The sequence below is a fragment of the Taudactylus pleione genome, unplaced genomic scaffold (assembly GCF_031769625.1).
Source record: "Taudactylus pleione unplaced genomic scaffold, aTauple2 ptg000437l, whole genome shotgun sequence".
Classification (NCBI taxonomy): domain Eukaryota; kingdom Metazoa; phylum Chordata; class Amphibia; order Anura; family Myobatrachidae; genus Taudactylus; species Taudactylus pleione.
This window is the reverse complement of record NW_028284839.1, coordinates 5,132,708-5,150,208: the sequence shown is the minus strand read 5'-3', so window position 1 is coordinate 5,150,208 and position 17,501 is coordinate 5,132,708. Positions and strand designations below refer to the sequence as shown.

Below are 17,501 nucleotides of genomic sequence, written 5' to 3'. Positions count from 1 at the left end.
GGGCGCTGAATAGTGAAGTGTATTCACAACAAGTTTAATGAACGATAGCATGAAACGTTCATCAGATAAAATAAAACGCGCATATCACAAATTGCCGGTACGGGATGCAGACGCACGGGATCCGGCGGTCAGAATCCCGACAGAGTTAGGATACTAAAACCTGTCTGTAGGTATCCTAACCCTCTCTTCCTGCACCCTAACCCTCCCTTCCTGCACCCTAACCCTCTCTTCCTGCACCCTAAACCTAACCCTAGTGCCTAACCCTAGCCCCACTACTTACCGTCGGGATACCGCACCCGGATTCTGACTGGTGTCGGGATTCTGACGCCGACATCCCGCATGCCGGGATTTAAACTACATCCCCTTCTTTATACCTGGTTTGCTGTGTCTTCATCAGAAAATGTTTATTAATCTCATGATGTGTGAGTTTTAGCAGCAGTTTCCAATTGATGCACTGACATGGGGGATCACCATGGATACCCCCGAATAGCCCTGCTGGAGGTATTTGGGGTGCTTAAATGCTCTCAATTGGTGCTATTTAGCGTCTTTGCCCGAGTGGTGAAGAATAGCATTTTGCAGGTGTTTTTGGCCAAAACAAGTACTGCCAGCAAATTTGGGGTACTTGAAAATGGGTGCAAGCATGGTTAAAAATTGCAAAAGTGAGGTCTTAAAAACGCACCTTCAGCAAGCACCTGCAATGAAAATAAACCTTCCCCATACTTGAAGGACCCCGCCCCCCCAAGTCTTTTTTGCTAGTTTGTAAGTTTGTACCCCAACTTTTATTTTTTATTTTTTTTGCCCCCTTTTTCAAAATCATTTTTTAATAGTTTTTTTGGATTTTTTTGACCTGTCCTAAGAGCACCCGGTAGAGTAGGCACTTCTTTCTCATTCTTGCCCACTTCCTAGTGAAATGGGCAGAATGGGGAGAAGTTTCACGGTGGTTGGGGGCGGGGCTTAATGACGCGATTCCGCAAGAATTGCGTCATTTGGCTCCATCCCCTAGTTAAATATGCGCCTATCATGCTTCTCCCAGGGAGGAAAAAGAAAAGGTAGGAGAGTATGCTCCATAGTAATGCATCACTGCTATAGTAAGACATTACCCTCCCTCACCTGTGTACTAACACATTCCACTCCCTCACCTCTGTAGTAAAATATTTTCCTCGCTCACCTCTGTAGTAACACATTTCCATCCTTTGCCCTTGTAGTAACACATTCGACATTCCCCTCCCTCACCTGTGTAGAAATACAATCCCTCCCTCACACCTGTAGTAACACATAACCCTCACTCAAACCTTAGTAGCTTATTTCCCTCTTTCACCTCTAGAGTAACATATACCACCCTCGCCCATGTTGTAACACATTCCCTTCCTTCACCCCGTAGTAACACATTAGCCTCGCTCACCCCTGTAGTAACACATTCCCATCCGTCGCCCATGTTGTAACACATTCCCTTCCTTCACCCCATAGTAACACATTTGACACCCCCCCTCACCTGTGTAGTAACACATTTTCCTCTTACCTCTGTAGTAAGTGTGTCCCTAACACTACACTCCATACTGCACACTTACCCCCAACCCTGAACCATCTACTTTATGCTTACCCCCTAACCCAATACTGTGTTCTTATCCCCCTAACCCTGCACCTATACTGTGTCCTTATCCCTGAACATTTAGCCCTATACTGTACCCTTATCCCCTGACCCTGCTACCCATACTGTACACTTACCCCGTAACCCTGCACTCAGTATTGTATCTTTACCCCCAACCCTTCCCTCACTATTCAAATAGAGGAGCCACACCAACTGCCAGTGGTGTTTGGCAGCACTTGGGGTGACAGTTGGTGTTTGAATACTGACCAGTGCTATGATGAGACAGACAGGGAGGATAGCGATCACTTTACTGCTGGCTATGACACTGCACGTGCGCATAAGAAAGCTGCAATACAAAAGGGGGAGGAGCATGGGGGCTGCGGGGAGGAATCAGGAGATCTCTATCTGGCTGTGCCCTTCCCATGGGAATATGTGGCTTAAGGAGTCAAGCTCGGAAAAGCAGGAGCTTGGCAAATTGGTTCAGGCTCAATATCCATTAAGATTAATTGGTAATGCGATCTGCAGTGCTAGTATGCCTAAATCGAATATGTTGATTGTGCATTTTCTGATTGATTTTAGGGAGGAACATTAATATATAGGCCCCTAAATCTTAAGCTTTCCTCTAGGCTAACAATGGGAAGAACATGTGACTGGGATGAATATCTGACACCCTAAAAGCTAGTATCGTTCCTTCACTCCCTTCACCATGTCTTAGGGTGGGTACACACTTGCACGATATTGGCCCGATATGAGCAAATCGGAGCGATAAATCGGGCATATCGTGCTATGTGTATGCCCGACTGCGCGCTCCTGAGGGTCGCATGCGATGTCGTGTGATTGGCCGCGATTGCCGGTTGTACAAGTGTGTAGCCGGCTTTACAAACACACTGTTGGCCAAGGTGACCCCTTTTGTTTAATAAAACACACAAGACCATGAAGTTGCCCACAGTTCCACCCCAGGCTCTGTACTGAATATTCATTCTGCTGACATAAGATCTATCCTGAAAACATGCATCGCTTGGCACTCTCCCATTAAAAATATATTGGGGTGTGAACAATCCAGTGTTAAAAAAAAATGGTCTGTTGTCCTAAGTCCCATTCTTCCTGGGGACCCCAGTACTTCGTGTTAAATTTGGATTTAATACTTATGCTTCTAGATAATTATCAGTTTGCTCCACTGCATGTGCTAAAAGTTTGTCCAGAAACCCCTATTATTTTCTCCAGATCCAATGTAAGACATTAGTCATAAGACCTTTCCAGAGAATTTCCAATAAATGTAATTAGTATATGCACTATTTTTTGATTAGTCATGGTTAATAAATGCGTATATAACGGAGTGTTATAACTAAATCCTTGCCATTAACTGGTTTAATTACTGGTAATTGCAGAACTTCCTGTACTTGTTGATAGGTGTGGAAATGTATTAATCACTTGGGAACCTTGTTTGAAAAGAATTCGAATAAATGTCTTACAAGGATCTCATCCTTTTATGATGAAAATGAATGGATTTTTTTTTATTACATACTGTTTTAAGAACCTGATACTCTCCAGAAATCGTGGAAGCCTCTCGGCAATATATTTTATTGTTTTTGTCTTTTTCAACTGTAGACCCTATGATAACTACTTTTCTCGAAAATCCTTGACATTTGGCAATTTTCCACTCCCAGGGAAGGTGCTCATTACGCACAGTACAGTTTAATATAATGAGAAGCAGGTTTTCAAGTAATGAGTAGGAAAATTCAAGACCCGGTCTTGTCTGACCGGTACTAATTAATTTGCTTTAATTATTGACATCTGCTCGGTCTTATCTTTTGTAGGTGAAATACATAGCAATTAATGGCAGACATATTTTTCTCTCCCTACGAATATGTTCTCAGTAATATTTAATGAACTAGACTATTAAATACACTCGGCATGTGAAGGATCCAAATGAAAACTAAGCCGTATAATAGATTGCATACGCTAGACATGTTTCCAAGACTGGCTTATGACCTAGTAGACAGGCAAACGTATATTTTTGTATTTTTTTTTTTTTTACTATTTCACACCACTTTATTCCATTTTGCTGTAATGTGCAACTTGCACTAACCATGTGCCCGTGATGGGACCAGTCAGGTGTATGACGTGAAACGAATGACTCACTGACTTGCCGGATAGGCAATAGCAACACCGTAGGGCAATTGATTTGGAAGCTGTAGAGGAGATGCTCTTTTGTCGAAGCAATTACAAGAATGTTGAAATAATCTTTAGACACAAGCAGGCTGCGATGAATGGGCATCTCTTTTAACCAGAAGACGATCATAAAATACATTAGTAAGATGTCCCTGGGCACGTGACAGTGCTGTGCTTATGGTGCATACACACGGTCAGATTTGCTGAACGATTGAGAGATTTTTACAACGATTTGAACGATTTCATCAACATTGAACGATTCCTGACAGTATTAAAATGAATGAAATCGTCAAAATCTGACTGCAAACACATTCGATGTCAGAGATCGTTATCTGACTTGCAGGAACGCGCATCGTTCGTCGATTCATGCCCTACAAGTCATAGATATATCAACGATTGAACGATTTTTACAATCGTTATCGTTCATATCTGATAAGTTATCTGTCCGTGTGTATGCACCATTACTCTTAGGTCCTCACTCAGCTTAAGCAAAAATGTGCAATATTCACTTTGCCAAGCCTTTAATATGACTTCAGTGTATCCATTCCACCCCCATCTACTCCAGCGGCCGTACGGAGTAACAGTAGGGTTACACAAGGCTCCGATAATCAGCTGATCTGCAATCGGTGCTGTGTTTGTGTATGCAGTCGTTTGGATTTGCCAAGCCGCCGATGGCCATCTCCATACAAATCCCGGCGGTACGACATTTGCTTAATTTCACACAGCTGCCATGTACAAATTTGCAGCATCGGTGGCAATCCCAGTGTTCATATACTATGGTAGCTAACATTGCAGGTCTTCCTACGCACCTCTATGGAGTCTTAGGGGAAATTAGCGATGTTACTGGTGGCAACGTGCCCTCCACCAAACGTTCAGGCAGGCCCCCTTCACGGCCATCGCGGAAAATTGAATCTCCCCAAAACAATTTTTTAAATCCTGGACAAAACTTTATAATGCATCAGCTCATTTGTAATCTCAGAAGCACAAAACATGTCACTGTCTCAGCACCAGCCCTACATTTCTATAGGATTCTTTTTATGTTACGAAAGCTCTGGAGGTTGTTTTGCACTGGTTTGTGCTGTATTTGTTTGTAGCTTGCGTGGATAACAGTCAGGCTCTCAGACAGTCTACAGCAGCAACATGGTACTGTTGGAAAGTTATGAATAACAGATGGCTGAATATTACCAAGTTACAATCTCCTATGTGTCAGATCTAAAGCACATTATAGGCCAGGGGTGGGGAACGTCCGCCCCGCGGGCCGTATAAGGCCTGCGAGATCATTTGGTCTGGCCCTGCCAAGGCAACGGCAGGCGGAACCTCGAAATTCAATAAATCTAGGAGCTTTTTTCTGCTAGCCTCATCTGGCTAGCAGGGTGCCTAGAATGGCACCCTGCAGCCAAAATCTATACGTACTTAGGATGCTTCAGACGGTCACACCACTGCACTTAGAGCTCATTGCTGTAATCACCGGCGACTGTGGCCCCTCCCCCTCCGTGTGATGTCACGTGGAGGGGGTGTGGCCTGCATGGGCCCACGAATGATTATATAAATATCCAAATGGCCCTTGGCAGTTATAGGGCCTGTTTCTAATGGTACATACACACAGGACGACCGTCAGCGATAACGATATCGCTGAACGATCTCCCGGGTGTCCTGGATGATCGATAGCGATCATCCAGCACACCACCAACCCACCAACGACTGCCAGATAGCGGGTCCCTATAATAACCTGGTCAATATCGACCAGGTTGGCCTGCATGCACGGTCGATGGACAATCTTTATCGTCCATACGTGCCCGTGCATCGCAGGTCGCTGGTGGGTTGGAGTCACCGAAAAATTAACGATATGATCGTTATCGTTTATATCGTGCATTTTAATCATACAGTGTGTACGCACCATAAGTCTGCACATGTGCTGCATAAATCAGATGGGCAGCATTACCGTAAGATAGTAAGCAGGCCGCCACAGCCGAACAGAGAGGCCGCCACATTTGTGTCCGACTCAGGGTCGGCACTTTTATGTTTTGTATTTATTTTTCCTTTACTAGGCTTTTTTTTCTTTGTCGTTGTAGATTTTAAATTAGAAGTATTTATTAGATGCATGGTATTCTAAACGCTTTCTGGGCTCCTTACCACCAGTAGATTTAACGCATTTAACGGCACACCCACTGCATAGCGGTTTCACTAGCATTTGTATCAGCCTACATGAAAGGATGCGATCATGTGTCTGTTTCCACGGATGCGATTGTTTTTTTTTTTTTCCTCATACACACGAGTGTAACAGATCTTTGTCATCCCTCCAGCTTTTAGTAAAAAAAAAAATATATATATATATAAATCTGAAGAGGAACAGGTTACGTGTTCATTGTTCTGCATAAACGGCTAAAGTGCGTCCTATTATGCTCTGTTTCCGGCAGTGGAAAAGGTGAACTGGGGATACTTTTGTTAAAAGTATGTCATATACAAGAGCCATACGGATATAGCTGTAGCAAGAAATAGAATGGGAAAAAAAAATATTACTGATTTCCTCTCCGGTTCTCGTGTCGAAAGCTGACTCCATACTTTTTGAAATAACATGTGTACAGCTATTTTTAACATATGTCGCCTGCCTAAGGTCAAGGTCGTAGTTAGCGTTTACATTTCTCTCCTGTTATTCCGAGGTTTGTCTGTGCGCCATGATTCCCATAAGAATGGCCTTATCTGTTTTAAACAATTATATTTTAAGAAAGATAGATGTCGGGCATACTTGGCTGGCTCGCTGTGCGCGAATCCCGCTTCCTATCTCAGCAGCTCCGATGGAGGATTTAATAGCACAGAGTGGCTGCGAGTTTTGGACATTGCTTAAAGAGGAACTACAAGCCACAGGCTACGGCAGAAAATCATTAGGGCAGTGGTTCTCCAACATGTGTGTTCTGATAAGGCTTCTAAATATTTGAGTTTTGTGTGACACCATTGTTCTGATGGGATGGGTACGGGATGTCGGTGCTTGGGATCCTCGCGGTCAGAATCGCGACAGGGTTAGAATACCGACACCTGTCGGTAGGTATCCTCCCTCCCCGGTGCCTAAATCTAACTCCCCAGTTTTTAGGTTTTAGAAGAGATGTTGTCCATAGCAACCAATCAGATTCTAGCTATTATCTGCTAGAAAGTGCTAGTTATATGGTAAGTAGAATCGGATTGGTTGCTATGGGCAACATCTGTTGTAAAACTCACATCTTAAAACTGTCACTTTAGTAAAATTACCCCCTAGTGCCTAATGCTGGCGCCGAAATCCCGACACCTGTCAGAATCCCGGCGTTGGCAGCCCGACCGCCGGAATCCCGAAGGTAAGTAAGGGGGTTGGGGGGAGGGTTAATGTTAGGGGTTAGGCACTAGGGGGAGGGTTAGGATGTGAGGAAGGGGGGTTAGGTTTAGGCACCCCTGGGGTGAGGTTAGGGGTAGGCACTAGGGGGGGGGGAGGTTAGGAATGTGGGGAAGGGGGGTTAGGTTTAGGCACCCTTGGGGGGAGGTTAGGATTAGGCACTAGGAGGAGAGGTTAGGGTTAGGCACCCCTAAGGGAGGGTTGGGGGGGGGAGAGGGGTAGGGATAGTGTACTTGCCTGCCCTGTCGGGATCTGGGCTGCCGGCATAGGGATTTCATCGAATCCGCTATATAGAGCAAAGGAAGTATTACTGTGCAGTTGTACATAAATGAAGACTATGGGAGAGATGTACTCTGCCTTGGAGAGAAAGTACCAACCAATCGGCTCCTAACTCGCTTTACCAGCTGTGTTTGAAACATGACAGCTAGGAGCTGAGTAGTTGGTACTCTCCATCCACTTTATCTCACTCCAAGGCTTAATACATTTACCCCTAAAATATTGAGCAGTGCAAGCAGCTTACAAAAAGATCAGATACTGAGAACACCAGTTAGCATAACCAGCAGTAATTTATACTGTGCAGGTTATCAATTACAAAAGGATGGAACGCCGTACTCACTATACGATCCTTCCTACGATGACTCGATATATATCATTACATGCTTCATGTAACATCACCACGTCATCCGTGGAACCGTGGACGTTGCAAAACATCCAATGGGACAATACATTTAATGACCGGTGAAAACAACCAATTGTGGTACCACTATACGATAGTCATGCAGATTCGTCGAAAGTACCAAGTTCGCACAATATATATGGTATAATGTGTACCCAGCTTTACACTTCCCCCAAATCATACCACCTAACTGTCTGGGTTTAGGGGCAGTTTAATGTACATTTGTGTCCTCTTTGTGGCTACATGTGTAGTTCTGATAACACACAGCTGATAGGGGTTTTAGTGATTTGTTAAATTACTGATGAACGTTGACCTAAATCTGTCTAAAGTTTATTTACATCTTCTTTCCTTTCCTGATGGGGAATCCTCAGCCTACATTTAAGCTAATATGTAATTACATTTATGATTTTAGTATAAAATGACCCCATTATGTACCCATTGTGTCCCCCAGGCTGGAGCAGTAGCATATTTTGAATGTCTACTTTAAACTGCTCCAAGCAAATGTTTAAAAGGATGAAAACATCTGTAATTATGTCTTTCTCAAAATATCCCGCGGCTGTGTGAACTTCCTAACCAATCATTGTATTTCATTGTTACATATTTAAGTAAAAGTGTTGTACAAGAAGACAAACTTTGCTCAGAAGCAGGGCTCATTACTATCGGGGGCATGGCCTCATCGTGGGAGATGTGGCCACGCCCCTTTAGTAAAATAAAACCCCTATTTGCAGGTTGGCGAGGGGGACGCTGTTAGCCCCTCAGTCCAGAGCAAATCCAGGGGGGGACGCAAGCAGTGTAATCGCACCAAATCTTGATTCCATGATTTCTCTTGAGATTCTTTACCAAGCCTCATCTACAGCCAATTTCATTCCATGTCCTGACCGCAATCTTAGCTAGAGGAAGTGAATGGCATGCTTGTTAGAATTTATATCCAGAAACTGATGTGGCCAAAGTTTTTGTCATTTTATAATCTGGTCCCTTGTATCTATTTTTTTCTAATGATAAATTGAACATGTAACTCGGTCTATGGCAGTAACCATTTTTACCTTCAGCTCCTGTGTCCCAGGAATGTACCGCTATTGACTTCAATACACAAAATATTAAAAGCTCCAGTGTTACGGATTGAAGTCTTCTTTCCTTACAGTACCAAGAGCCCTTCTTATTCTTTCATGGTCATTGTGTTCACCCGCTGACGCCTAAGGAATCAATACGCCATATAGAAGACATCTGGCAGCCAATCTTCTCAGCAATTATGATTGCTCGGAATGAGGAGTTTGGAACACAAGGGGCCTGAGTTTAGTATTAAATGTTAACTAGAAAATCGTGCGCAGCTGTCAAAATAGGTCCGTACACTTACGTTTCTGTCCCGTGCAGAAGTGTAGCCACCGTCCTCATCAACCCAGAAAATAAAGTTGCTTGCTATCATGTTTACTCTAAGACAGAAATTAAGCTAGTATTTTCTTGGATAAAAAAAACAAACAAAATAAATTAATGCAGTAGTCTTACATAGGGTTTTTTATTTGCTTTACATACCAAGTTAAGTACATATTAAACATGCATCTTATCATTGTTTTTAGCTTCCTCCTACACATCGTTATCTCCTTTTCAGTGCCTCTCTGGATGGCAAACAAGTATGGCAGATGCAGGGTCACAGCATGTCATGTGAATAAAGAGAGAGGGGGGAGATCTTGCAATGCACAGTTCTCTGCAGAGATCAGAGGGGCATTCCAAAGCCTCTCCGCTCACTACATCATGTGCAACCTGGAGGTGGTTGCCATGGTAGTCCATGACGGTGAACAGAATTATAAATGATTAATAGCAGTATGAAGAAAATAAAACAAGGAATAATGATAAATATCAAGATTACTCTCATTGCCCGCTACAGTGATTTATGCAAATAATAAAAACACGCCTCATTTCTTCATGGGAATTCCACTTTAATGAAAGAGTCCTAAAGTGAAATCAGAATGGTCTTTGAAGTGATGTTTTGTTACTTTTCCCACCATACTGTTCTGAATGTAATGACAATTCCACAAAATTTGGTACAGAGCGATTGTCCGATGACAGGTCCCACTTTTGCACAATGAAAAGCTGCTTGTCACAAAGTGCGCCTGTTTGTAATTAAACCTTTTATAAGCTGCACTTTTCTGAATATTCATGTAGCCTTAACTTATCTACCTCCACCGATTACAGGTGAAAGGTACGCGTGAACAGGCAGAAGCTCGGTGGATTGTGGTGCAGCAAGCAAATATGTGGTTGGTTCTTGTACCTTCTCTTTGCGCTTACACATTACCTATCCATATAATCCTCAGTATAATAACAATCTGTGTAATGAACAATACAGAAGGCAGGTCTGAAATGCACCTCAACAGGAAACAGAGCTCGTATTAAAAATCCTTTAACATATAAAAAGCAAAATAACCTCATGATCCACAAAAGCATGGCCACAAACACCACCAAACCTATTTTGCTTTGATGAAGACCCATCCACTTTTAAAGAGACCTGTACATTCAGGGCGCTGCAAATCAGGACCATAGGAGGGTATCCTTTAGAAATCTGGCGCATACCTACAGAATACAGTATATACTTCTGTGCTACCCAACCGGTATATGGTCATGTTATCCTCTTCACAATTCTCCTCCTATTTTGTGAATTTTTGGCCATCTGTCCCACACAACTATCCATGTATAAAGTTCAGCAATGCTTTTACTGCCATTAAAAATGAATAGTGGATTTTAGTGCATTACCAGCCTTTCCTTTCTAATTTAATCCCCTATCTTTTTAATTATGTAGGCCGACATGTACTTGTTCTTTTAAGTAATTTTATATACATATATAACATTTCTGTTAAGGCTAAGACTATGTTTAAATCTTTAATACCATCATTAATTTAGAGTAACATTTGCCAAGAAAATATAAAGAAAAAAAAATAGGATCCTCTTCCCATTACTGCCTGTTGTACCAAGCGGTCAACCGAAAACTGCGAAAGGAATAGGAAGAGTGCGCCGATTACTACATGTATTTTTTTGTTTGATTTGTTTTTTTAAATAAATATGTCATTGGCGGTGATGTTGGGGACGGCTTTATAATTTATTGAAATTTCCTGGAAAACAGGAGTTTTGTAGAAACATCTCAACTAATTCTGCTGTTATCTATGCCAAATGTCCAATATTTAGGCAATATTAGACATTCTAAGGATGTCATTCCAAGGGTACAGAGTTTAAACTGAATTTGGACTGGATTTTTACCCCAATCTCTAATTTCTATAATACTGCAAATTCTCATACATTACAAACCCTCCATGCTACCACTCGTCAATTTACAGCCTCCTACAACTTTGGCACATTGGGGTCTATTCACTAAGTCTTGGAGAAAGATAAGTCCCAGCCAATCCGCTCCTAACTGTCATGTTACAGGCTGTGTTTGAAAAATGTATAGTATCAATAAATATATATAGATGGACATAAAATATGACACTTAAATAAAAATATTTTACATATATCACGCATTTGCATACGAGCCATAAGCTCCTCCCAAATGACTGTCCATATCAAACCATGTTTGTTCCCATGTATGCTTCCAGATAATATATAGCAAGTTATATTGATCTCAATGTGAGAAAACAGTATTGTCCAGCAGGTACTGTATATAACCACCAAGTCCCTACACCGGTAGAGGGATAGTCCCATTGGCATAAAGTTCCATATGCGGCACTCGGAGCCCCCAAATGTCCACTGTGTGTATAGGTGATTGGATCCAGATAAATGTAAGCCGATATTCCCAGAAACGGTATTGGTTCTTTAATTACCGGCAAGCTGGTCTAGGCTTGTTATTGCATCCGGTAGGAAGTCACAGGGCCACCCGTTAGGTAGAGGCTAGGCAAGGAAGGGCCCTTGCCTTTATCTAACGGGTGGCCCTGTGACTTCGTACTGGATGTAATAACAAGCCTGGACCAGCTTGCCAGTAATTGGATCCAATCACCTATACACACCGTGGACATTTGGGGGCTCCGAGTGCCACATATGGAACTCTATGCCAATGGGACTATCCCTCTACCGGTGTAAGGACTTGGTGGTGTTATACCTGCTGGACAATACTGTTTTCTCAAATTGAGATCAATATAATTTGCTATATATTATCCGGAAGCATACATGGGAACAGACATTGTTTTATATGGACAGTCACTTGGAAGAGGCTAATTGCTCGTATGTAATTGCGTGATATATGTAAATCTTTGTGTCATATATATATATATATATATATATATATATAATCATTTATTTATTGATACTATACATTTACAACAGCGCTGCTATTCCTGTTTTTTTCTTGTATCTATGTTTGTCAGGGTCTGACTTCCCCTGTTTTAGCAGATACTTAGCAAAGCAGATAATCCCAGCGCTGTATCATAAACGATTGGGTTTTTTTTTTATGTGTTTGAAAAAGGACTGTTAGGAGCTGATTGGCCTGGATTTATCTTTCTTTTATCTCTCTCCAAGGCTTAGGGAATAGACCGCATTGTTGTTTATCATTCTCTATTTTTCCTGCATTCTGACTTCACACATTTTGAAGTATAGCGTCTCTGATATTACTCCAACTTACGTACTTTTATGTGAAATATACTGACTGCTTTGCATGTCTGTCTATACTGCTGCTTCATGGATTCCCTATACCATCCCACCCCTGTCCCCCCTTCTTCCCAATTTCACTTCTCCAGTATCTCTGCCCACTTCAACTGACTGTGCTTTTTATTTTCTCTGTAATCTCTCACAACATTTTACAGTTACAGGAACTGCTCATCCTGCCCACTGTAATCTATGTAGTGCGCCCAAGATGGCTGCCTCACCTAGTATTTTCAAGGGCAGGATGAGCAACCAATGGAATTATTTATTCAGTGGGTATCTTGCTAGTCACTGTTCATTTTATACTTGTATGTCTTATATACATGTATTCCGTATCACACATTGTAATCGATGTAGCGCGCCCAACATGGCTGCCATGCCTGGGACTCCATTGTGTAGAACGAACAATGCATGGTTCTGATGATTGCGTAAGGACCTCACCTATTATTTTGAACTCCCCATTATGTGACATCTCTACCAGACATTGCCTATTCTGCCCAGTGTAATCCTATGTAGTGCGCCTAAAATGGCTGCCTCACTTGGATCCTTCGTGGGTAGGATGAATAGTACTGTAAACTGATGACCCAAAATGGCTGCCTCACCTTTGTATTGTCTGCATGGTTTCTGTATTTTATGAAAATGTAAACCTCTGTATTATGTTCATACCATCTTTAAACCTCCTTGAAGAAAAGCGCTATATAAATAAAATGATTATTATCATCTTAAGCTTGAAGTGTCCTTGATAGTAGTTTTACTAGTTTCATTGCATTTTAGTGATTTCTACTGATAAAATGTATAATTAGTATTATTATCATCATTGATTTGCCAGGCGGCAGGGTGCTCTGCAGTGCCTGACGGTGGGAAACGGGTCTTTGTAGGTAAGGGTTAGTCATTTGAATTTAATTCTGGAGGACCCTGGGAGCCAGCGTAAGGCTTTGCAAAGTGGTGCAGTATACAGTATGAGAAGTAGTGAGAGAAATATAAATCTCGCTGCAGCTTTTACCCTGTATTATAGCGTGGATAGAAGGTTTGGGGGGTTCCAGATTGGAGGTGGCTGCAGTAGGTAAAGGGTGTTAAGGCAACGTGTGTCAGTTTGTGGTACGTTGTTGTGCATAAGTGTAGCTGTGTGCTTGGTCTCAGTATAACTCTCTCTGGCCCAGTTCTCCAGACACCCTGAGGCAAATGCCTGTTTTCCCCACTAATTGCGGTCTTGTGGTTTTTACCGCTCATTAAGAACTGCAGTGCTTTTTCCTATGAGTAACGGTACCATTACTATGAAATAAGGTACCGGTGCTCACCGGAGTTGCTGAAAACACTAAGGCTTGTTAGGTGTCTCCGTGGTCTATGAAGTTGCTGACATGGGGCAGTCTGATAATTAAATTCCAGGCAGCGGTGGTAAAATTTACCAGCAATAATGAAAGAAGAACTTCTCTTTTGTGGGGAACAAAGGTGTCGGGACTCTGTAATGCTGAGTAACCTGAGAGAAAATATGATTGATTTATTTTTTTAATGTTAATAATCGTGACATATCTTTGTTTGACATGTTTCAGGTTGCATAATTACCATATCTGGCCGCATGACCTTCACCAGTAACAAATCCATGGAGATTGAGGTGTTTGTTGACGCTGATACGTTAGTTGGCGACACCCAGGAACAATATCGAGCAGTCAGTGCTTTCTTTACCTACGTGTCCCTAAGCAAAGATGCCAAGACCCTCCCGGTTCCTCAGCTGGTGGTAAGTGTGGTGTCACTTGTACGCTTGTGTCACCGAGACTTTCACGGGAAAACACGTGACCATAAGGAAGTTGGGTTTTTATGTTTTATAAATTTCATTCAAGATGACTAATGTGGGGTACACACTTCCACCGGTCGACCGATTTGTTAAGTAATTGCCTGTGCGTACACACTTATTAATCAGACGACTGATATGTCTGGCCAGAGGAACCAGTGTTGACATCAATGTCGGTGGTTCCTTCGTCCAGCAAATAGGGGAGAGAGAGAGGGGGGTCACAGGCAGATGGGCGCAGTGTATCTGAAGAATATATCCCATCTGCCACGCCGTGAGCGCGTCGTTCATAGATATATCGTCTGTGTGTGTGTGTGTACACTCCTGCAGATGCACTGAATGATATAGCGTTCGACTGTATGACCAATAATATCGGACAGTGTGTACCCGGCATTACCGTCCCTTATTTACATGGGTGTCATTTGCATTGCAATTTTATTTCTGATTTGTAGGCTGTGTATTTACTGCAACAAAAACAAAAAATAAAATTATATATATTACTCACACATAGAAAAGGTGGCACTCAAAATATATATATTACTACTTGCATATAGAGGGTATATATATATATATATATATATATATATATATATATATATAATATATATATAAAAAATGTATATATATTTATAGGGAAGCTTACGGATAACAAGTAGGATTATACATGTACATTTATGTGACTGTAACAAGCATTCTTGTATGATACAAGTATATTGTGTCTATAAATAAGCTTCTAAGCATTTCATTAAAATTCATTTAGCATAAGTGTAATCCTCCCTGGCACTCCTAACGAGGACACAGAACATAAATCATGTGTAGGGGAACTCGCTCTGCTTTGTGGCAAATGCAATAAGTGATCAGTGACAAAATGATGGTGCTTTAAATGATCGCTATTAATAACCTCTTCTATGCAGATAGCATTACTACTATGGAGGAATTTTTTGCATTTACTTCTATTCTTTTATTTAACACCATTAACTGTGAATATATTAATAATTATTTTAATTGATATATTGCAATGCTGTTTCATTTTTAATATCAGAGTTAAGGATATACGTGATTTTTTGGGGCACAATGAAAACAATGGTGTAATCGATATTGTGCATCTTATTAGCAGGATAATTCAGCCCAAATCTAATTATTGGGTGGATCTTAAGGGATTTAAATGTAATTATATTTACCTTGAATGTGCTAATTACACAATTTTATAGGGTCACCTGTGGCTGCGAATTTCTTCTACTGTTTCTACTCGCCTGCTGACTGGGTGTCGGTGGCCCTTCCCATACACAGGAATAGGAGGGGCATTGACAACTTAGCAGAGAGAGAGAGGAGAGTGGCTTGGGGACTATTACAGCCATGGGAAACCCAGGTTGATCACTGAACGGTGCATACCACACCCCATACAACATAAGTATAATTATGCCTTAACTCCTTGCTCTTTGACACAAAATACACCATTTTGGGTGGAGTTCCTTGTTAAATGAGCCTACAATCCCGAAATGGAACCACACTGATGTAATAAATACTGTCCATAGCTGAGTATAGTTTTATCTAGCTGGTATCTGGTGGACATGGCTAGCTCATTGTGTGCTTGAAACTGAAATTACCTTGCTATTTAGTTGCCTGTTTATACACATTCCATGAGTCAGGGAACATCTAACATTTTACTTTCTAGAATGCCTGTTAATCTTTCACCAGGGAAGAGGCAGGGTAGCGAGAAGGTTAAACAGTTTGAATCATAAAAAAAAATATATAGAGAAAATAATTATTATTCAATGTATTCTAAATTACTTTTTAGTAATGTTAATTAAAATTATCAAAGTTGTTTTGAATATACCTACAAGTGTGTATATACTAAAGTTCTCCCAGTGTGAAGGACGCCTCCCTGAAATACTAGTGCGTGTTCTAGGGGTGGTATTCAATTGTTTTGCACCCCTACGCGCCTGACAGGAGCTATTCAATTGTTGCTCCTGTCGGGCGTGATCAGCTGCCGGCGCACCATTTCAGCTCGCACCTCCTAGGGAATGGCGAGCTGAAATGGGCAAAAAGTGACATGTTTGGGCGCCCAAACAACACTTTATGCGATCACGCCCAGCACTTTGGTCGGGGGTAGCTGTTTTACATGGTAAATGAAGGAGGGTACTGCGCTCGAATGAAGGGATGTTTAGTGAGTGTTCCCAAGGAAGAGAGGTTGACAATCTGTCTGTATGAGACAATTTATTAGGAGTCACACTGCTCCTTTGTTAAAACAATGGATATATGTCCATAGGTATATATATATTAAGGATACAGTTTGTGGATGAATGTCTGTAACGTTGGTGGTTACCACTAACTGGTCTGACTGTCCCAAACTTAGGGTGATTACTTAGATAATTGCAGTGTTTCAGTATATAACATGCAGTGTGGTACGTGCTGTTTGCGCAAAAAAAGGGGTGAGTCTGGCTTCAAAAGTATTAAGTTCTCTACGCGAGGTATGTAAGCAGTGTCTGGTGGGGCGGCGTCCCGTGTCCCCCAGGTGCACTTACTTACCCTCTACGTCCTTGTTGTACACCTCCAGGTGTACTTGATCTCTTCCGCTGTGTCCTCCTGGTCTCCGATGTTCCGCACCGGTGTCGTGCAGTACACACTGTGCCCTGTGAGACTTCCGGGTGTCACGTGCCGCGTGATCTTACGGCACCCAGGCTCAGCGGGGGTATCAGCGGCTCCACTCGCTCCGTCGCGAGGAGACTTCGGATTCCTTATTAGGTGTCTGGCGGTCTCTATGTTAGATAAGGGGTCTGTGGATATGAAACTCCGACGCGTATCGGCCTTCCGGGCCTTTCTCAAGGAGTGAAGTTGTGCGCCATCTTGTGTGTGGTGTCCCTATATATAGGGAAATCCTGATGGGCGCCATCTTGGTTGTGGTGTATGTACTTCCTTATGTCTCTTATATCCAGTGGCCATCTTTGTTAAGGGAACCTGGTTAGTGGTGATCCCTTAGATATCTTATATATAAAAGAAAAAAGGGGGATTGTGTTGCTCGGCAGCCATCTTGATGAAGGGAGAAACAAGATAGACAAGTTACTGTGTATTCTGCTTATTGTGTGCTGCATATTCCGCTAGATCTATTCCTGTTTGGATCTCATATCTATCGGAATAGTGATACTCGACGGCCATCTTGGTTATGGGAAAGAAAAGTTATATGACATATGTAATCTACCTATTCTTTAACAATCACTGCTTTGATCTCATTGTCTACATTTAATCCAAGTGGTGTGAGTGTTTTCATGATAAATATCCATTTGAGTTCTTCTCTATT

At 42.0% G+C, this 17,501-nt stretch overlaps 1 protein-coding gene across 4 annotated transcripts in view; it reads left to right on the top strand.

The window, feature by feature from the left end:
* Positions 1 to 17,501, top strand: part of ACOT7 (acyl-CoA thioesterase 7) — a 221,448-nt gene that overhangs the window by 169,395 nt on the left and 34,552 nt on the right. For all 4 annotated transcript variants that reach the window (XM_088447749.1, XM_088447747.1, XM_088447748.1 and 1 more), the window contains one exon: positions 13,968 to 14,152. In XM_088447749.1, the coding sequence (XP_088303875.1) occupies positions 13,968 to 14,152 (185 nt within the window). The remainder of the gene's footprint in view (positions 1 to 13,967; positions 14,153 to 17,501) is intronic.